Genomic DNA, 22,827 nt, shown 5'->3' with positions numbered 1-22,827 from the left:
TTTAAACTGAATCTCAGACTGAAATCAAAGCTTGGATTATATACAGTACATACTACAATCACTGAATTTTAAACAGACATCTGATTTACAACCAAGTAACTAATATAATTAATATAGCTGTTATAAATCTTCAACAGGTATAAGTCTTTGGGAGGACTTATTCAGGCAACTATTATTAAGGGTCTAGAATTATGAAAAAGGAAAGGGCTGTTTTTTAAAAACATAAAAGTAAAATTTAATTTCAACTTATTTAACAAACTCTTTTTTTAAAAAAAAAACAAAAACCTTTGAGCACATCACCCTCTGCTGGAATAGCATGCTCATTACAGTGGCCAAGATAGACAATAAAACACACAATCTAAAGCTAAGAAAATTTAATTCCAGCAACTTATTTTATTTGTGAGCATTTCTTATATGCATACAGTTACTAGTCAGAAGAGCTGAGATATATAAGTTTATAAGGTTTACAAAGCCAACCCATTTCCCCACCACAGTCTTTTGTGTGTATCTTCCTACATTTAGCATGCTACTTACTACATCACATAAAGCAGTGGTCTCCAACCTTGGCAACTTTAAGACCTGTGGATTTCAACTCCCAGAGTTCCTCAGCCAGCTTTGCCGGCTGAGGAACTCTAGGAGTTGAAGTCCACAAGTCTTAAAGTTGCCAAGGTTGGAGACCACTGATATAAAGGAACTGACCAGTCCCACCAGGATACTAAACCTGATTTTTTTATTTTATGGAAAAAAGGCGTTCAGCTATTATGTTCATTTTCAGTACATTCCAAGTTGTCATTAAGCTTCCACTGCTCAAAAGAATGTCAACTGAGACACTGGTTGAGCAGATATGAAGTGAGGTAACTTCTTGGTTTACTCACTTCAATTTCTGGCGAATTCATCAAAAACAAGTTCAGGATTGTTTGATTTTTTCTGTATCAGATTTGAACATCTTAGAATATATCACAGCTGTTGCCAATTCAAATTCTTGAGAAAGCATGTCCATATACAAAATAATTGCCATGATGAAATTATAATTGACTAGAATGCAAACTGGTAAAGTTATTCCTCACTCTTTCTTCTACCCCTTTAAATGCACAATAAAAACCTGGCAACCTTCTTCTCTGTGACTATATACACACATGCATTTGCTTTATTTTAAGTTAGGTTTTCCCAGCCCTGGAAGATGTAAATTGTGTGGAGTTCCATTCCAAGAATTACCCATGCTGGCTTGGGAATTCTGGGGCTGGAAATGCCTATGTTGTCAGGGTTCCAAGTAACACCCCTTGCCATGGAGGCCATCTTTTTCTTTGGATCTTTATGGCTGCTATATGTCTTAAAAGTTTCCAAGGTTTATTCTTGGAAGACAGACACATGCAACCCCCCCCCCCCAAAAAAAAAAAAAAAAAAACCCCCCTGTAGTCTGTATTTGCAGACCAAGTCCAGGGGCATCTCTAGAAACAAAGTACTGTAGAACGTTTGGCAAAAGACTAGGTTCTCATTTACGCATTTTATTATTTTAATTCATGTTTGATTCGATAGATTCTAGAATATATGAGGGGATAATGTTTACTATATCTTATCTCTGGGATTCTTAACTGGCCAAATGTTAGCAATTGGAAACCTTCTTCACTCAAGTGGATTTGTTTAAGAATTCTAAAACAGAACCAGCTTGCATACAAGAAACATCACATTGAAAAAATATCCCTTACAATACATGAAGAGAGAAAGGATCTGGGAATTACTGGATGTCCAGCAAACATAGCCTCTATGTCAGCTTCAGAGGCAATTTACACTCTACATGAATGAAGGTCCTTCAAATGGCTTTTTTGACCTAACTTGATTCAGCAACACAATATAAGGGGAAGTAACAAACCCAGAGCTATTGCAAAGCATGACAGAATAGTTTGGTTTTTTTGTACTTTCAAAAGTCCATTGGAATTGCGCAGCCCATGTTCTCATTGCTCAGGGAATTAATTAGATCTCTTGATATTTTAAGAATATCGCAGTAAAAAGCACACACACACACACACACAAATAAAAAAAGAGCTGGTGCTAATGAAGATGTCAAAATCCTGGATTTGCTGATATGCTGATTACAAAAAATTAAATCATTAATCTGGGGAACAAAAGGCAACTGGGTCCCTAATATCAAAGATTTTACATTGCCCAAGGCAAACTGGCCACATTCAACAATAAATCCAACCTCCTGAAAAAACAGGATGAAAAGAGGAGTGCATATTTATATCCGGCTCCTACAGGTTCACATTCTAAGCTTAAAGAGCAAAATGTGTACTTAATCAAATATTGAAAAATGATGACAAATGTCGAGTGTTTTGACCCCAAAGCTTATTGAAAACTAAATTAAGACACTTTGGCAAAACCACAGCCATCCTTTTCCTTTTTCCAGAATATATTTTTTTCTATGTCCATGTCCTGCCTACAGTCCTGGAACTTCATCATCGTCTCTAAAATAAATATATTTGGTGCTGCTTAATATTTTTCAGCATCAGCCAGAATTAGTAAGTGCTACAATCTGTTGTGGTAATGAGAGCTAAAAGACTTTCAAAAGAATCATCGGAATTATGCTTGAAGGCTGCCGCCTGCTGATGCAAGTATCTACTATCTATCACTTTACTGCGAGCATGGAGGTTTGTTCTCCGAGCTTGTGGGTGGCTTCCGAACGTTTTGTTACCAGGCGAAGTAACATCTTCATTCATTTCTCCACAATGGCTATCTGAAAAAGTTTGTATTCTAACACACAGCTCCCATACCACAATGCGCCACACAGTCAACTACCATGCAAAAACTATCCCATAAAGAAGTTACCTAGCCTGGTAACAAAATATTTGGAAAACAACCCACAAGCTTGGAGAACGAATGTCCACTGTCATCCTACACATGAGCTATAGATATTTGCCACTATCTCATGCCTTATTCTACTATAATGCTCTAAAGGCAAAGGGCTCAGTGGCTGGTGTTAAATATTAGTGTTCAACAGTTGGAATATTATGTCACCCTTTAAAAACTCCCTGATATAAAAATATCAAAAGTGTTAATTCCTATGCTATGCTATAATGGCACATGCAGGGACTTGCAATAAATGGAGTACTGCTCATGAATGCATATATTCATGGAGTCTAAAACAGTACAATTCAGTATGAGACTCACACTATAGGGACACTACTGGTGTATTTTATTAACTGGCAAGTGTGGGAATTTTAACAAATCACATTTGAATGCATTAAGTTGGAAAATGTCAATATAAGGCATAAGGTCTACAACATATCCAATCAATATTTTGTTACTGAAGAATCTGTATAATATAGAAGAAAAATCTGAGGACTATAGGACAAGATACAAAGCCAATGGTCTTCCAGATATTGTGGGATTCCACAATATCTCATCACAACTCTCATCAGGATTCATTCTCAAGTCCAACAACTATTCATAATGGAAAATGCAGTCCAATTTAATGGCCTGAGGTACTGTATCCGTCTATAGGACATTTTTGAAGTGTGTTAATACATTGAAGTCCCTATCTTGAAAAACATTCTGCAACAAGAAACCATGAGCACTGATATGTGCCTAAGAATTTAAATCATAAACAATCAAGTTAGTAATATAAAATCTTTGGATTCTGCCATTAATACTTTTGATTTTGTTTTTTTAAAAATCCCCCAATACAGTAGACATGAAGAGGACTTTGAAATAAGGCAAAACTTGGTTCCCAGTTTGGTTTCCTTCCCATTAGGACATCATCTTTTTCTTGCATTCTACTGAGCAGAAAACCATTCCTTCCACCGGCATGAACTTCTGGCCAATCAGACACTTGCTGCAACAGGAGCACAGAAAGCACTCTGTGGTAGCATGCCAGTTGAAGTTGTTGTAACTCACACGTTGAACTTCAGGATCAATAGCATTGTGGCAGCCTTGGCAAACCTGAGGAGTAAAGAAAATCAACATTCATTTCTTTCAAAGCTTGGATGGTAATGAAGACCAGAATATTCAACACAACACAACTGACTAGTTGAAATTAGTGAACTTTTCTAGATCTATGACACAAAAATGCCAATAATCTTATCACTTGTAGTGCGCTTAAATGCATATGCATTTTTAGCATATCAGTTCTTTCCCCTTGCAACGATACCCCTCTCATACCATGGGAAAGCCAAGGGAAATCATCAAAACCATAAAAAGGTGAAAGTTAGAATATTTTGGACATGTGATGCAGCACCCAGAAAAATACGGCATACTTAATCCTCCGAGGAAAGATTGAAGCAAATGAGGTCCAGGCAGAAGAACATTATGGCTTCAAATTCTAAGGGACTGGTTTAGACAAAACTCAACAACACTTTTTTTGTGTGGCTGTTGATAAAAATAGGATCGTCAACATGATCACCAACATCCGATAATGGATATGGCACAAGAAGAAGAGAGGTAATATCAGCTTAGAATCAAGCAAACAGATAAGAGTAGCTATTAATTCAGAAGCTGGCTGCTTCCAGGATCCCTCTGAAAGGACAAGTTTGCATTAGCCTGGATTAATGGATATTACCTGTGGAACAGGCCATGGCTGAGAAATCCTTTGCTCAGTTTCAGTGGATATACCAGTTTCAGTCTTTCCTGGAATAGATGCTAGTTGTGGCACTAATACCCTTGTTAAAACTTGATTCAAATAGTGCAATGGGCTCTACAGATGCTTGAAGACTCTCTGTAAGTAGAATGCAGCTGCCCACTTATCAATAACTCAAATCTAACTCTGCCACATTAGTCTGTTACTACTGTGTAGGAGTTGCACTGACAGCCAATTCAAGATGCTGGATACAATCTTTAAAGCCCTTTATAGCTTAGCACCCAATTCTCTTTGACACTACAGTTTTTACTCCAAGCAGAACTTGTCTATAATGTATGAAAACAAAGAAGGTATGCCATAAATTTTCTGCAGGAACAGGTTTGTCCATGGAGATGAAATTGGCTCCTTCCCTGAAGATATATATGTAGGAAACTTATTCATAACTGGCTGTTTCCAAAAGTCTTTGAGCAATGAAATAATTTTGAGGTTAGAATGGTTACTTCCCTTTTCAAATTTTCATTCCTGTAGTCTGTATTAATTTTGATCTCTTTGCCTCCAACTTATTTTATAGTACAGGAATTCTGTAAGCCACAATAGGATTGGGCTGTTTCTCTATACACATGCATACCCTTTTCCATCCCTGCATATAGAGTGTTTAGTTTGTGCTGTTCTTGGGATTCATTCATTGCTGGGGCTTTTAGGATGTTGCAGCATAGCTGACTCAAAGCAGTTCATTAAAGTCGAAATACAATCCACAAAATTGTAATACCATTTCTCTGAAAATAAGACCTCCTTGGATAATAAGCCCAATTGAGCTTTTGAGTGCAAGGCTAAAATAAAATAAAATATTTAACTGCATGCGCAGCTGGTCCCCGCAATTTCCTAGGGGAGGAGAAGGGGGGAACATACCCCAAACACCCTACATGCACCTGTCATCCACATGGAATGGCCTCGCAGAGGCCAATCCCACAAACCTTTGCTACTGTGCCCCTTCTCTTAGTGGCAGGGTTAACAAAGGTGTGCCAGAAAGAGACAGAACTTCTGACCCTCTCTGGATCAGCTGATCCGCGGGCCGAGGATAAGGGGCCTCCTGCAAAAATAGTAAGACCTCCCCAAAAATAAGGCCAAGCGCTTATTTCAGAGGTCAAAAGAAAATAAGACCTTATCTTAATTTCATGGAAACACGAGTATGAAAATAAATATCACAATAATTGTATACTCATCAAGCTTAGATACCAGACAAAAAAGCAAAGATCTGAAGTCATCCTGCAAATTCAAAGTTCAAACAAAGCAATTCATCAACATGTATCTATCATATCTTATATTTCTATGATCAACTATCCTTCAAACCTGAACATTTATGTGCTAGACAGTGTTATTCTCTGATCTTCGTGTTTCTTTCACATGCCCACTTATTCTTGCTCTGAATTTGCTTTAAAGCAATACTAAATGTAGCAATAGCTTGATTTGTCTCACTGAGATAAATTCTATTCAAGATTACGTTGTACATAGAGCAAACCTTTTTTGCTTATGGAAATAGCTGCTTTGCTCAGTTCTTCAAAGAAACGTTTCCTTGTGCAAAAGGGCATGCAATAATGATACAAAGTGAGCAACAGTGTGTTAAGAGCATAGGGTTTTCTTGGCTTGGGGCTGGAGATTTGGCTTCCCACCTTCCCATTTGAAGGATTATGCTACAATTTTTTTCTCATTTCCTATCTGGAAAAACTGTTTTGCTAATTTTCAGGAACTGTGTTCAGAGAGAGTTTTAGTGGCCACATAAGATCTTTGGAGTTCAACTTCCCTACCTTGTTTTGCATTTTTGTAGTATTTATTTACAGGTACTACCATACAGAACACAAGAAGTTCTCTTGATTTATATGTCATATTTCCTCCAGGAGCTTATGGGGTCTTACATGGGGATCTTCCTTCCTGGATTAAGAAAATAAATGCTCCAAAGTGTTTTCAAAGCTGAAAGCCACCTTAGGATCCAGTCTTCCTCATCCTAGACCAGTCCCTTAACTACAATGCTACAACTCATGCTGTGTCAGATCAATGGTCCACAATCATCAATATTTGCCAATCAGCAGCTCTCATGGATTTCAGGCAGAAGTTTTTCCAAATCTATCTAGAAATTGAAATTGGAACTATCCAAGCAGTGGTGGATTAAGGCTCACTGGTGCCCTAAGCACCGACAAATCTTGGTGCCCCCCCTCCTTTGGACATACTGTACAAATCTTCATTGTTTTTTCTTTCTTTCTCAACTTTGGGGTGCCACTTGAATCTGGTGCCTAAGCACGTACTTAGTCTGCTTAATGGTTAATACACCACTGTACCCAAGTGCAAAACACGTCCCTTACTACTGAGCCATAGCCCTCCTGATTTCAAAGTTGTGCTCAGAACATCATACAAGGACAGATATAAATTAATAATCACATTGCTGATGTTAGAACACATACTCCATTTTATAATAGTCCAATCTTGTATGCTGCAGGAGTAAATCTTGTATTTTTCTCATCAACACCCTTACAGTCTCTGAGCACTATGCCAGCCTTTCCACTGAATTTCTATCTAACCTACAATGATAATGTATAAGTGGGTGTCATTAGAGAAGACCCTGTAAACTGAATTGAAATGTGAACTTATCCAACATCTTTGTACAGAATTGAATAGGAAGGAATTGAAATATTTTAAAAGAGTGGCTTTGAAACTGACTCTCAACAGTTGCAGGCAATCTTGGAGGATAACATGAGTGGCTATCAAGAGATCTAAAAGGACCAGAAGGAGTACCCTCCTATATCAAACACCTGATATAGACAGACCACTAGTGCAATTTTTGCTTCATGCCCAGAATTCGCATTCTGAATCCCAAATGAAAAGGGCCCTGATAACTTTGACAAGCACCATCATTTTCTCAAAAATCTCAAAAGGAAGATTGGGAATCAGCTAGTAGTTATTACATACTGTATTATCTTACTTACAGTATACCATAAAGATTTACAATGTATAAGATTGTATTCTCTCTTTTTTCTCTCTCCTGGAGAATGGCCTTTCAGGAACTACTCATGAGGTTTGTGAATGTCCATTTACACAGTAGTTGCAATATATATTCCAGGCAAAGCTAGACTTTCTTACCACAGCATGATTCTTCACATAACAGGGTTTGCAGGTGGGCTTTTCATTAACCATGACGTAGATTTCTCCAGCCAAGACACAGTCACAATCAAAGCAGCAGAAATGCTTCAGATGCCAGTTTTGACCTTCAGCTTGTGTATACTCATTGTTGAAAATAAGCTACAGGAAAGACAAAGTTACCAGGTTCACATTAATCTAGCTGCACAATTGTTTTCTCCTACCATAGCACATGAACTAAGACATGCTTCCTGCATGCCTTTGTGTGATATTAATTTGTTCTATTTAATAGATAGGATTTTTCAATTAAATTTCCCAGGTTTTTTTTTAAAAAAAACCCAGTGAAAATGAAGAACAGCCACTCCCCTCATTTTAATTTCATTTAACAACAAATTATTTTTATAGAGCTGTACAAAACTGTAACTGTGGTTAATGCTAAAGATTTATGGGAATTGGTTTTTTTGTTATAAAGTTTTTTTATTTTTTCATTTTCATAACATATAATCACATGTATACTATTACATAGTCAATATCATATTGTATTATTAAGTATTTACATCAATTCATCTTACCATCAACTTCCAAAACTAATTATTGGCTCTTCTGTTCTCCATTCACCATATTTGTACCTTATCCATCACTTTCTTCTCCCTCTCTCCTCTCCCTCCCTCCTTTCTTCCCTCTGTCATCCTTCCCTTCTCAACTTCCCCTTCTTCTCTCATTCTCCTCTCTCCCCTTTCTACTCCTCCTTTCTCTCCTCCTCTCCCTCCCCCTTGGATTTGTAGGAATTGTTATACAATAATACAATACAATAGCAGAGTTGAAAGGGACCTTGGAGGTCTTCTAGTCCAACCCCTTGCCTAGGCAGGAAACCCTATACCGTTTCAGACAAATGGCTATCCAACATCTTCTTAAAGACTTCCAGTGTTGGGGCATTCACAACTTCTGGAGGCAAGCTGTTCCACTGATTCACTGTTCTAACTGTCAGGAAATTTCTCCTCAGTTCTAAGTTGCTTCTCTCCTTGATTAGTTTCCACCCATTGCTTCTTGTTCTACCCTCAGGTGCCTTGGAGAATAGTTTGAATAGTTATGTGGCAATTGAATTGTCATGTGCAACTGATGCATTGAACTGATTTTACAGAATTTAATTCTCACTGAACTGGTACGCTAGGATAATTAATTGATGAGCCATACCATCTACATGGCAAAACAATATGTAACAGAAGAGAGAGACACACATCAGTCTGAAGTGACAAACAACTGGATTAAGTGTTATAACTAGGACAAAATCTATTTAAGAGTTTTCTGATTGTCTACAACTTCAAGTGGTTCTCAATTAAAAATAGTATTATATTGAGATAAGCTCAGAGATCCAGGGGCTTTTTAAAGGCCACTGTTCATAATGAATGCATCATAGTTGTGGAATTTATCTATGAAGTCTAATATGTCTAAGTAAACAGCCTTGGAAAACTGTTTACTTTTATTTTGGGTAAGATGATAAGAATTTATAGTTAACTTTACTTAAAATTGGTTTAAACCATTATATTGTAATAAACATCTTGACAAATTATCCATTGTTCAGTTTAAGTAAGCACAAAGGAATGCACATTAGGGCAAAATCCATAACTTCACACTCAGAACCAATAGGAAAAATATTCTTGGAGTATTTCAAGAAAAATGTCAACTCAGAATACAGCAATCTAGAGAAAAATATAATTCCATACTAGGATCCTTTAGAAAAACAGGCAAAAATAAAAATGAGACGGTTGTAGTCAATAAAGAAAGTTATTACATATTTGCATCTGAAATAGCATGCAATTTCTGGTCCTCACATTTTAAAAAGAGGACATAATAGAAATGGCAAAAATGCAGAAGAGGACTATCAACTCTATTGGGGTTTTAATACCTTCTTGTGAGAAACGGATTGACTATTTGGGAGTTTTGGGGGATGAACAGAATCTGATTGAGATGCATAAAGTAATATAAAGTACAGAGAAGTACTTCTCTTCAAATTGCATGACTAGGGTTTTCAGTTAAGCTGAATAGAAAGTTTAGATAAAAGAAAGCACATTTTTATGAAGTGCATAAATAACCTGTGGAATTCATTACCAGAGGACATGATAATGGCCATTACTTTGGATGTCTTTCAAAAGGGAGGGGATAAATTCATGGAGGTTAGATATATGAAGGGCTTTATCTGCTTATAAACACCACTCACAATGGAACAACTGGGGTAATATTTTCTGGCCACTGTGAAAGGAAAAATGCTGCAATAAAATGAACCTTGCCCTGATCCATGAGGACTATTCTATCAACAATGTTCCTAAAGCATCTCCTAGACGATAGGTGATAGCGAACTGTTCTGATTCCCCTCCGTACGGTGAGTCACACCGACACAAGATTACTGCTAGACAATTTATTCACAGTAAATTAACACACCGACAAGACTTTGGCAGCAACCCAGACTTCACACAGATAAGAAATACACACCAGAGCTTTAGTATAATAGTTGAGTCCTGCAAAAAGCCTCCTCTCAAAGTCTCTTCTTATATACTCTCTTGGGAGGAGCCTAATCACAACCACCTGGGTCCAATTATCTCCTTTGTCTCCGTAATTGCTGCCGGCGCTTATCCACCCATCTCTGCTGGGCATCCAGGACCAATTCCCTCTGCACTTCCTCACTGCTCAAGGGCCTGACATTTTCACCACTGCTCCAGGGCCTGACATCAGGAACACACTCCTTTTGGCTTTCACTGCTGCTCCATACCTCAGGCGCCTCCTGGTGGCCAACCAGCCTCTCTGGTTCCTGCTCGGAGTCTGAACCCTGTCCAGGGTCCTCCACATCTTCCAGAGCTGACTCATAGGGTCCCTTGCTATTGGAGTCTGTTGGCAGCTCCAACGGCTCCTGCTGGGCCACAACAGCGAACCCATGGCACCCATGCCACAGATGGCACGTGAAGCCATTTGTTAGGAGATGCCAGGCATTGCCCTGTCAGCTCCCTTTAGCCTTCTTTTTTGGCTGTTTTTCGCCCTCTGAAGGCTTCCCTGAAGCCTCCGGAAGGCAAAAACGGTACTACGGGCAAACCGTAGGACCATTTTTTTGCCCTCCAGTGCCTTCAGGAGGCCAACCAGTTAAATTATTTCAGGAGTTAAAGGAAATAATTTGCCACTGGAATTCAAAGTTGCATGGAGTTCTTTAACTTTTTTCTCCTTGTATAAAAAAAGACTTGACAAGGTTAAAAGCTAGAATTGCTAAGCATCACACTCAGATTCTGACCAGAGAGTATCTTTACAAGTGCTTGGCATTGGTGGCCAATCTTGGCAGATAGAAAACTGGGCAAAAGGGATTATTGCCTCATTAGTTCTTTTAGGCACTAAAGAACAACCAGGAAGACTCTTGCTCACCTCATCACATCCAGCACAGCGAGGTTTTTCACTGTCACAGTAGTGTCGGCCACAATAGAGTTTTCCATTTTTCCAGAAATAGATCATATCTACCAGGAGTTCACTGCAGGTGCAGCAGACAAAGCAAGCAGGATGCCAGAGTTTGTCATATCCAGCCCGTTCAGCATACACAGCTGGGTCACCTTCCTTCATATTTTGATTGCACCTGAAACAGAACTGCAAAGAAACCACAAAAATCATACCGGGGAACTGAACATATGTGTGTGTGTGTGTGTGTGTGTGTGTGTACTTATGTATGATTTATTTATTTATTTTGTAGGCAACCCATTCAGAACAGTTTTGAGCGGCAAGTAGATTAAAAGCACAAAAGTACAACAAGCAAAACATGAAAGGGAAAATATGTTCAAATTGGAAGATAACAGATACAGTAAGAGCTAAATAAACTATGGAGTCCTTGGTGCTCTCTGAGCTGGGTTGTTTTTTTGGTAAATGTTTCATTAGCTGGCAAAGTAACATCTGTGCTAGAAAAGAATGGGGTTTGGTTATATACAATAGATTGCTCTATCCGAGTTAGTAGGGAGTTCATTTCTCCTTGGCATTTCTTTGATTAGGGTGTTGCTCACTGCTTTTTTGTCATATATTAATCCTAATGTAAATGTCCGCCCATCTGGGTGTTAATTGCTGGTCTTTTTCGTTCCCTTTTTAGCCTCTTGGGTCTCTTTTAGACTCTTTTAATCTCGTTTGAATGATATATAAATGTGATTTATATATGTGGCTGGCTGATTTGTCTAAGGACCAAGTTTCCAGAATTCCCTAGTGTTCTTAGATTTAGTTTGGTCTAGAATCTCACAGTTTTCCAGTTGAAACTATGCTTGAAATTGTTCATGTGTAGTGAAATCAAGGAGTTTCCATCGTGTTTTCTGACCATTACTTAGTATTCATGGATGCATTCTTCTGCTTGTCTATCTTACGTTGTAGCTGTTAGAGTCTATGTTGTAGATCAGTGGTCTCCAACCTTGGCAACTTTAAGACTTGTGGACTTCAACTCCCAGAGCTGGCTGAGGAACTCTGGGAGTTGAAGTCCACAGGTCTTAAAGTTGCCAAGGTTGGAGACCACTGTCGTCAATGACTCCTGTTTTTCCTTCTTGAACTATTGGGTACTTTGGTTTATGTTTATGTAAGATATTTGGAAAAATTGCTAGTCTCAAAAGCCTTAAAGGTGAATGGCTGGTTATGTGATGAACCTTCAGTTACTGAATAATTCATGATTTAGCATGGGATGGACATAGCTCGTATTTTATTTGAACAGATCTTTTAAATAAATGTGTAAATCAGCCTGAGATTTACAAGTTTTGTAACAGTTTGATCTCAGACATTAGAATATAGTTACCAGTAACAGACAAGAATATTACTGAAATAAATTTCATGGTATGGTGGCAAAGAAAAATTAGAACACAACCACTTTTTCATTATATGTGACAAAAACATACTATGTATTGACTATAAACTGGTATTTTGTATGTGATGGGCACAAGTCCCTGAAACATTTGAGGATGTTCCTTCCAGGAAACTTTTGTTGCCTAAAGTTGAGCACACTTTCAAACAAAGGCCCTAAGACCAGTGTTTCTCAACTTTTGCTGACTAGAGAATTCTGGGAGTTGAAGTCCACATATCTTAAAGTTGTCAAGGCTGAGAAACATTACACTAGGCTACAACCATTTAAGTTTTTAAGAAGCCTTATGACATTTACATGGGATCCTAAAGCATTCTTGGGGGGAAAAAAGATGCTTGGAGGCAACATACCACTGTCATTTAAAAGATGGAATAGGAAGTTTGGAAGGTATCCAAAGGTGTCAATAAATAAACTGGTGATGCATCATAGTGATAACCCCAAATTATTTAAAAGGCTAGAGTTAAATAGTTATTTCTGTCTCTGAGTGTGAGAATCATTCATGACTTTAACAACGTGAGTTTAACTAAGTAGAACACTCAGTTTGGATTTCAGAAAATGATAATATATTTAAGTTAGGAAGCAGATATTTGAACTCTGCTTTTTATGGCCACTCTGGAGAAAGAGAAAAGTGTCCAAATCTCAGGTTACCAAAGTTTCAACATATTTCTCCCCCACCTCAGCCAGAAAGTCTCCCGATGAACATCGATAAACGGAGGGGAGGGGAACGTGCATCTGTGTCTGTATAGCACACTGGCTTTCTAGTGTATCTGTTTTCCTGACTCATTGAAAGAAACAATGAGGAAGTTGTAAATTCAATTTTAAAGTGGAACCAAAGCACCTTCTTTTTAAATTAAGTGGGGAAAAAGGAAACAAGATTGGCTTTCTTTTGTTGGTTCCCATTCAATGGTCAGTTTCCCTCTCCCCCTCTAGGGAGATTTGTTTTCCTGCAGGGTTCTTAGTTTTCCTCTTGAAAAACATTTAAAAAGGAATAATACAGCACACGGGGAACTAATGGCTCTCATCTAAATATAGTTCGCTCACCAGCAAAAGACAAAATATTGATCTTTATGCAGATCTCCAGTTGGGCATGTTATATTAATATTATTGTAAGAGCTCTGCATGGTTGAACTGCTTTCTGTTACTGCCCAGAAGATATTCCAATTATGAAGTGGATATTTTGGCTCAGCTTTTGAAATATATTTTTAATTGTGGCTGTCTAATATACGGTGACTTCCCCTAAAGATATTTAAGCAAATCCTGCACTGCTACATCTCAGTTACTTGTTAAAAGAAAGATTCTTGTACTGAGCCTAGATGATCTAGATGATCTCTAGAGAAATTTTTTAACATTAAAGTCTAACCAGCAGTAAAAATTGTCAGATTCTATGGATCCCTCTCCCATCAGTAATGATCAATCCTGGTCGCCATAGGCTTTTATTTTTGTTCTACCAATTCTAGTTTGCAGAAAACCCCCTTAAAGCAATAGCATTTAAAAGGATAAGATTTTATCCAAGCAAAATCTCGCATTTCTTTTTTAAAAAGAGGCAAAGTTATAATACATTAAGCTGCAAAATACAGGAAGCACATTATGAGAGAATAAACCTCCAAATAATTTATTTTCTTTGATCCGCTGTTTGGACATGCACACACTCACATACACACGCATCACCCACTTACATATTGAGTTCCCTTCTGACCGGCCTGTTTGCCTTCCATGGCTCCTACGGTAGTGGAGGTTCCCTTCTCGCCATTACTCAGGATATCCTTCTCCCCGGCTTTCCCTTCCACTTCACTGGGAAGCTTAACATCACCCACGCCCAGCGCTTCGGTCTTGTATTTCTTCACAAACTGCTCCATCTGCTTCACCTCATTAGGTGTCAGCTCGTGGCATTTGGAAGGGTCCTGATCGTGAGCAGGCAGCTGCTTGGCCAACTGTTTCTTGCGGTACTGAGCCCCTTCCGAGCCAGCCACGGGCTGTTTCTCCTTTGGAAGCATCTGCATGTAGTGCCTTGCCTAAAGAGTGAGGAGAGAGGGCTAGAATTAATGGTCCATGGGATTCCAGCTTTCTAAACAAAAAAAAGGAAAGGAGATTAGGAGTGCTCTGTAGAAATTGCTCATCTTCAGGGGAAACAGAGAACAAGGTGTACATGATGGAGCTGCTGAGTCACTTGGAACAACGAGTCAGAATTTAGATTTAAAGTTATAAGTGTGTGGCTTTCCTCCACTGCCACTCAGCGCTAGCACTGCATAATTTTAGCTGCATTGGTTAGCTTTTATCCTAACTATGATTTGCTATTGGTCTAATAACAGAAAGATTATTTTCTCCCAACAGAAAAAGGATTAGTTTTCCTAATGGCAAAATATAATAAATCTGACAAATATCTTCCCAAAGTTTCTCAAATAATCCCTAAAACCTAGCCCTTTAAGGTTTACAAGTGCTTCTGTTTTAGATCACCCAGAATGACATTGTATAAACTTAGGACTGAAGCACTAAAAGTAAAAAAAAAGAAAAATCCCAACAAGGCTATCCAACTACCTCATCTACAGGAATAGTATAATAAACCAAAGGGAGCTTTTTCTTTTGGTTGACAATACTGAATTTAGTCTGACCATATACAGTAACAGAAATGTGCATGCTTGAGTGCTATTCCACAGCCTTTAAGTGATGACATAGGTTCATGGGGTTTTTTCCCAGTGTGGTGTCCCATTTCAGGATGTCATTTTAAAATGGTTCATTTGGGGGATTCATAAATCATCTTAAGTGCCTGGGATGCCTCCAATGTAATACTTACTTCTAACTATGAACACAAACTCATGTCCCCTTCCTTCTTAGTCTCACTCAAACACCATTATTTTTCTTATGTCCATGCTGCAAAACAATTGCACTCGGCTGCTTGAAGAGAAATGTGCACAGGAAATCCAGGAAACTAAATTCCTCTTATTTGCATATTCAATCATGAATTATAGCTGAGACAATTATGTCATTTGCATATTGCATTCCTTATATATACTTGCTGCCTGCCAAAAGAGACTCTTCCTGACTTGCTTGTCTCCTCCCAACTCCACTATAAGCAGAAAGGATAATTATTCCTTACTAACATATGAATCTTTATGATCCTAAGCTGATATCTCACCAAGGTTTGATTCTGAACAGGAGGTGCCCATTCGTAAGTTACTGTATTGATGGACACATTCTTCTTGGCTGTCACAGGATTAGTCAGTATCATTACATTACGCTTATACATGGGAATACCATCTGATTTCAGCTTTGCAATTAGAGTAGTATACTTTGTATCCTCAAAGAGCTTTCCCACTTTGCGGTCATCTTCATTACTGGTGGGAATATCATGTTCTTCTTGGCCACACTTGCAATTTCGACATATTTTTCTAGGTTCAAAAGAGAAGCATAATTTAGGCAACATAGATACATGAGAATAGAACTAGTCTTGTAGAACTTATTCAGCCCAGCAGAATCCCAATTTACTTTAATTCTAGCACTGAAGATTTTATCTAGCTGGATAATGAAATGTCTACAAGAAAACAACCAAGCTCAGAGAGCACTCAGGACTCCATAGTTCACCCCTGAATTACATATATTTCTTCTGTGGGCATCTAATAATCTTGAGAAGGAGTTTTAAGTAGCATCCAAATGTCGGAACGTGCCCTTATGGGATGTAGCATGAGTTGGTTATTTGTTCTGTTGTTAATAAATAGCAAAGAGGAGGGGGGCCAGTGGGTTAAACTGGATTTTAAATTTGTGAATTGAACAGTTATATAAACCTGTTAAAGAAATAAAGTTATATATAGGCAAGAATGAAACAGCATTTGATGTTTGTTGTTCTTTAATTTAAAACTACCAATTTTATTGTATTTTCTCTATCTTTAGTTTTTATAACATACTTAACAGATTTTTGTCTCAATTTACAATTTTTAAACTATAGGTTTTCCTTCTAAATTATATTTAAATACAAAAAAGTATATACACTGTTTCCCAATTTACATCCAAACCAATAGGAAAGTAATGGTTACATTTCAGAAAAAATTAAAATGAACTGACTGTGTTGCTAATAATTTTAATTTAGGTCACTACCTTCCAAGGCAAAGACATAACAGAACTATTCAAAACTACTGATTCTAAGATTAAATTGTTATCATTCATTTGAGAACAGCATTCCTTTCAATAACGATAGGCACACAACAGTGGAATATGGATCTGCTTCTGCTTTCTGCTTGTGGTCACTCCACAATGTTTTCCTTGATCACTTTAACCAATCTGATCCGACGGTCATATTTTTATGTTTTTATTATTAACTGCAATTTGGAGTCTCTTTTACACAACACAAATCTCCCCAGATTTCTGAAAATGCTCAAGAATATAAAGATTTTATTCACATCCTACTTTCTACAATGTGAGCAGCAACCAAGATTTCAAAATCTGAAAACACTGAAGTACAGTTCCAGGCCATATATGGTCCTGGAATACTAAATTGGACACCTTATCCTAAAATAAATGTAATGATCACAATTATGCAGATTTAAGGCCTTTTACATCATTGGACACATAGCAGTAATTTAAATTCCTCAACTGGTATGTTAGGAATTTTCCTTATAACTAAATGAAGAATTCTGGTTCCCCCCCCCCCCCCACTTATAGAATTTATTAAAAACTGTAACAAGTGTTATACTCCCACCTAGTGGAAAAATATGAAACTGTAGGTTTTAAAGCAAATCCTGTGTGTGTGTGTGTGTGTGCGCGTGCGCGTGTGCACGTCTGTGTTGCGCGCATTCTCCCTCTCTTCTCTCCTCTTCCTCCCTTCTCCCTCTCCCTCTCTCCATGTTTCTATATATAATTTTACCTCCAGAAGTGTAGTTCAAATCCTTCACATTTATCTTTACATTTTAAACATTGGGCTCCAAATCCTTCTTCATGTCCTAAGCCCATCTAAAGTGAGAGAAGCAGAGAAGAGGAAAAACAGTATTAGCATAATAGCGGTATTATTTTAAGGCTTTTACTGGTGGGGCAAAAAGTGGCATACTTCCAAAGTAAAATAAAAAAAAACATGCCACTTTGGCATTGCAATGAAATAAATCATGCTGCAGTGCTTTATTTGGGTATCCATAAAAGATTATAATCATGATAAAGAAGTTAAAATGGAGAAAAAATATACAACACATTTTTCTGATAGCGGATGCTGGTATGTACATATGCAACTGACACTTTTCCATTAAAGGCTAGATTTCAGAAGAATGAATATCCGTTAATGGTCTGTGTGCACATTTAAGCATACCATGTTCAATATATTTAATGTACAACTAATCAGATACTCAATACCTGAAAGAGTCAAAGCAGAGCATAATCTGTAGTACAAACTAGATTAAAAACAGAAATTTGAGCACAACAATGTATTCTTGAAATAGTGGTAAGGGAGTTTTGAGCAATATCTTCTTACATAAATAGTCATTGTTGTCAGCCATTCAGTTGTGTCCCCCCTCGGCCAATGTATGGATCAATACTCACCATGCATGCCCCTCTGCCTCACATTATCTCTTTCAGATCCATCATCCTTTATAGCAGGAGTGTCAAACTCAAGGCCCGAGGGCTGGATTTGGCCCACAAGGTGCTTAGATCTGGCCCATGAGGCCACCATGGAAACAGTGAAGGACTGGCCCACGGTGCTTCTGCCAGTGAAAACATGCGGCCCTCCTGAGCTCTGTTTTTGCTGGCAGAGGGTTGCAGGAGGCCGTCACAGCTGAAAACGGAGCTTAGGAACCCATTTTCGCTGACAGAGTGCTCAGGCCCCCATAGGCGCCCCCCAATACTAGTGACATCACGATGGCCCCACACTGGCCATGCACCATCCCCTGAGGTCAAACACAATCCTGATTTGGTCCTCAATGAAATCTAGTTTGACACCCCTGCTTTATAATGTCCAGCCAACAGGCAGTAGGGCAGCCACTTTTCCTTTTTCTGATCACTCCCAGCATGATTGACTTTTTAAGTCAGCTCTCATGACATGATCAAAATATGACACCTTTTAGCTATTTTGACTGACATACATACATACATACATACATACATACATACATATATATATAGTGTCACAACCCCTGGTATGGCCCAATTATGGGAGGAAGTTCACTACTTCCATTCTCTGTCCATCGGCTCATCACAAGAGACCATCCAGACAGAAAGCCCAATATTTTTACTGTTGCCTTTTTACATTTGTGTTTTGTGTGTGTGTGTGTGTGTGTGTGTGTGTGTGTGTGTATAGATAGATAGATAGATAGATAGATAGATAGATAGATAGAAATAGAGATAGAGATAGATAGATAGATAGATAGATAGATAGATAGATAGATAGATAGATAGATAGATAGAAATAGAGATAGAGATAGAGATAGAGATATTAGATTTTACTAGATTTCTCCCAGTAAGGGTATGGCTAGCTGATGAGAGCTAAATAGCTTGAAATAGATCTATACTAGTTTCCCTTTATTTATTTATCAACACAAATACAACAAATATATATGTATGTATGTATGTATGTATGTATGTATGTATACATACATACATACATACATACACATAGCTAGAAAACCAAGGAGTCTACAAAATAGCATGCAAAATTTGCCCTGCCACATACATTGGACAAACTAATAGGAGAATAAATGCATGCATCACAGAACACAAGAACGCAGTCAGAAAAAAAGAAAAAAAAAACCTTCCTCCCTTTTCCAGCACCTTAAAGCTACAGGACATGAAATTGATTTTGAAGGAACCAAATTAATCTCCAAACCAGAACACTTCGACAAGAGAATAATTATGGAAGCCATCAAAATAGAGAAACATCCCCACAACATGAATAAACGTGATGATACCTCCTGCCTACCAGACATCTGGAAACTAGCCCTAGTCAACTAGCCATAATGAACCCCACCCACCACCCAGGTCGTTACAAGACAAAAGAAAAACGGACACATAGCCAGCACCTCAGCCACACAGGATGATACAAAACAGCCGACCAATCTACAAACATAACCTCCATCTACCAATCAGGATGCAACTACATAGCCAATCAACCCAGTTACAGCAACAAAGCCAGCACCCCACCCGACCCCCACCAAGATTCATAGAAAGACGACAGCTCCGACCATGCCTTACTCGCACAAGCACAAAGCCGAAAACACCAGCCTGAAGATGGCGAGTGGGACCTCACCAAAACGTTGCCAAGACAATCTCAATCTTACATGGGAAAAGACCCCAATACAACAAGACCAGCATACCTACACCCGTGAAAATCTACGAATATATATATAATTTTATTTTATATAAATAGTGCTTAGTATTAATTCAGCTTGGCCTTTTATGTTTGATATCTATAGATTTTTCTAAGTACAATTAAACCAAATTCTGCTTGGAATTTAGGAAGTATACAGCTAGTCATCATTTAGTAATCACAATTTGAAACGGCACCTTGGTCACTCAGTGAAATTGCAACTATGCTTATGATTTTACTTAATCTTTCCCTCGATTTACTGACTTGCAAAGCCTGAGAATTTGTCATTTTCCATCACCATTATGAATCATTACTAAACAGGATATTGTTAAATATAGTGCTAAAAAATGGTCTACACTGAATAGCGCCTCTTGGAGGGCATCTTGGGAAACCCCCAAGTACCGACCAGCAGCAACAGTGGTCCCCAACAGCCAGGCAAAATGCAGCTTATGCCAAAAGAACTCACAACACACCACACAGAGGATAGGAGAGGAGGTGGGGGGAGTTAGAAATGGAAAAATTCGACACGCCACCAATCTTACAGAGCCAAGCAAAAACAGTCCCTTATAGACCGAGACTGAGATTCAACTGGAGCCATGCAGAGGAAGTAGAGGGGAATGGCCTCAACTTTAACTCTGGACAGATTGGACGTGAGAATAACCCATCCGTGACTCATCCCACAGGCTACTTCGGAGAAATGGTCAGTTATTAGTAGTTGTCAGAAACCAGTACCAGTACTTATGAACAGTCAATTGGGCTGTTTTATTCAGAGATGGAGCAGGAAGAGAATGTTTCAGATGTTGCAAGATTGATATTAGCCTCCTGGGATAAAGCAGACAACCAGATAAGCCAACTCCTTTTTTGTTGTAATGATACATTGACAGATACACTGAAAGTACAATTCTCCTGCTCCTTTATTGCTTGAAAAACTAGGGAGGGTCTCTTGCCTCACTCACCATCCAGCCGTGGGCTATGCTATCTCTTATCTGACAGTTCCGTGGTAGTATCTCTTTCCTCAGTCTGCCAAGATCTTCCTCACATATTCTACAATTTACATCAAGCCACCATAGTCCTTTTAGCTGTGAATTGTAAAAGGGCCCTCTGAATGGTTTGCAGATCAAAAGGCATTATAAAGTAATTATCATAGCTAATTCTAAATTGTGTTGATAAATAATTAACAAAATCAGCCAGGACTCAAAAAAGATTCCCCACTCCGTCCCAGGATGGAGCTATAATTTTGGTCACTATCCCTCTATCATCTTTTCAGGAACACAAATCATCACAAGTGAAATAAAGAAAATTCTTTCTTTATTTGGAACATCTGGTCTATAAGGTGCTGAACCACACAACTCTCGAACCAGCACACTGTGTTTCAAACAACCAGAGTTATTTATTTAGCAGTATATTTATTGCATAATAATGTGAACTGAACTGTATATTAAACAGCTTATAGCACAAACTGTTATTAAAATGTATAGCATAATAATATAAAATGAACTGTTTAGAGGCTACGTTGTTTTAAATTGATTTATTGTAATAATTGCTATATTTATATTGTTACTGTTTTTAGTCAATATATTTTAACTAATACAGAAAAGCAACAGTGATTACAGTCTATTTTCCTTAATTAAACCAATTTCCTTTTGCAGTGGCAATGATTAATCCGTCCTTGGCATAATATGTGTGTAAGTGCTTGAGTAAAATCTTTTTACACACTAATATAACTTAAAACCTAAATACAATTCATGTCCTATAACAATGTTTGAGCAAGCAGATTTTGGGGGGGAGGGAAGGGGAAAGAAAAATTGACTTTTTTCCTGGAAACAAACAATATATGCTACTGCAGTCAGAAAGTGGTTTTATTCCAATTTAACTGCACTGAACTTTGAATGCCTTTTAAAAAGCTTCAGGAAAAGCAGATCTCAAGCATGGCTACATTTGTCATCAATGTGATTATTTACCTCAGAAGATGTGTTACAATTGTTATAAACTACATTGGACTGCATGGAATTATTTCTGAATACTAAAACTAACTTTCCAACATATCCAAAATTATAACAAACTGGCCCATGCAAGGGCCTAACAGGATGGAATCAATTTCTCCATAAATGGAATCATGGAAGAGACTAAGATACATAGGTCAGTTGAACTGTTGCCAGAAGAGATTTCTGTATGTCAGTTGCTAAAAATTCTAAAAACATCTGGAATTTTAAACATGTCTATTCCGATTTTAAACCTGTCGGCATATGAAAGGCATTATAAGCACACTGATTGAAATCATCTGCTTCGCAGTGTCTTCATGACTAAAATATTACTTCAGAGCCAAGTGTTGTAAATGGTTACAGGCAGCCTAATGTTTGAAGGAACAAAGGGCTTTGCTTTAATCAGTTTGGAATGCTCTTGGGGGGTTCAGCTGACTTCTACATTAAACTGCATTGTCTCCAGTCTGCAACTGGGCTCATTCAAATGACTCTCACCTTGACTTTTTTAAAATATATTTTTATTCTTTTTTAAACAAAACAACACCTACAAAACAAAACAAAGCAAGAGCAGAACAAAAAACAACTTTCCTCCATTTCATCAAGCATGTCATTTGGTTACAAGTTTTTGTGCACCAATTCTTAAGCTCAGGGTTAACATCACTGGTTTACATTAAACATAACTGAATATTTCGCTGTCATTGAGCATTATGTATTCAAATTACCATTAATATTCTTTCATTTGTAACAATCCTTATTTCCTTAAATTCATAATTATCTATTAAATAATAATGTCTTTAAAGTATTATAGTGTCACCTATCTCTAAGGAGAAAGCGAAGAATAGAACAAAGGATTCCCATTAATTTATAATATACATTCATATTTTCAATTGACCATAATGTCACCAATCATCCCATTATTAATTATTAATCCATATAGTGGTTGTATTTCAATTCATGTATATATCAATTGTTCCTTACATCATCATTGATCTGTTTAATATACAAAGATCTT

The 22,827-nt window shown here is 37.8% G+C and overlaps 1 protein-coding gene across 1 annotated transcript in view; it reads right to left on the bottom strand.

Moving 5' to 3' along the window:
- Positions 1 to 794: 794 nt before the first annotated feature.
- The window catches only part of TES (testin LIM domain protein), a 32,753-nt gene continuing 10,720 nt past the window's right edge, over positions 795 to 22,827 (bottom strand). The window contains exons 2-7 of the mRNA XM_032221670.1: positions 17,413 to 17,498; positions 15,691 to 15,943; positions 14,234 to 14,569; positions 11,105 to 11,320; positions 7,703 to 7,861; positions 795 to 3,936 (exon numbers count right to left, since the gene is read on the bottom strand). Coding sequence (XP_032077561.1) covers positions 3,745 to 3,936; positions 7,703 to 7,861; positions 11,105 to 11,320; positions 14,234 to 14,569; positions 15,691 to 15,943; positions 17,413 to 17,498 — 1,242 coding nt within the window. The 3' untranslated portion in view covers positions 795 to 3,744. The remainder of the gene's footprint in view (positions 3,937 to 7,702; positions 7,862 to 11,104; positions 11,321 to 14,233; positions 14,570 to 15,690; positions 15,944 to 17,412; positions 17,499 to 22,827) is intronic.

Source organism: Thamnophis elegans, chromosome 7 (assembly GCF_009769535.1).
Source record: "Thamnophis elegans isolate rThaEle1 chromosome 7, rThaEle1.pri, whole genome shotgun sequence".
In the NCBI taxonomy this organism is placed as follows: Eukaryota; Metazoa; Chordata; class Lepidosauria; order Squamata; family Colubridae; genus Thamnophis; species Thamnophis elegans.
This window is presented reverse-complemented; position numbering and strand designations above follow the sequence as displayed.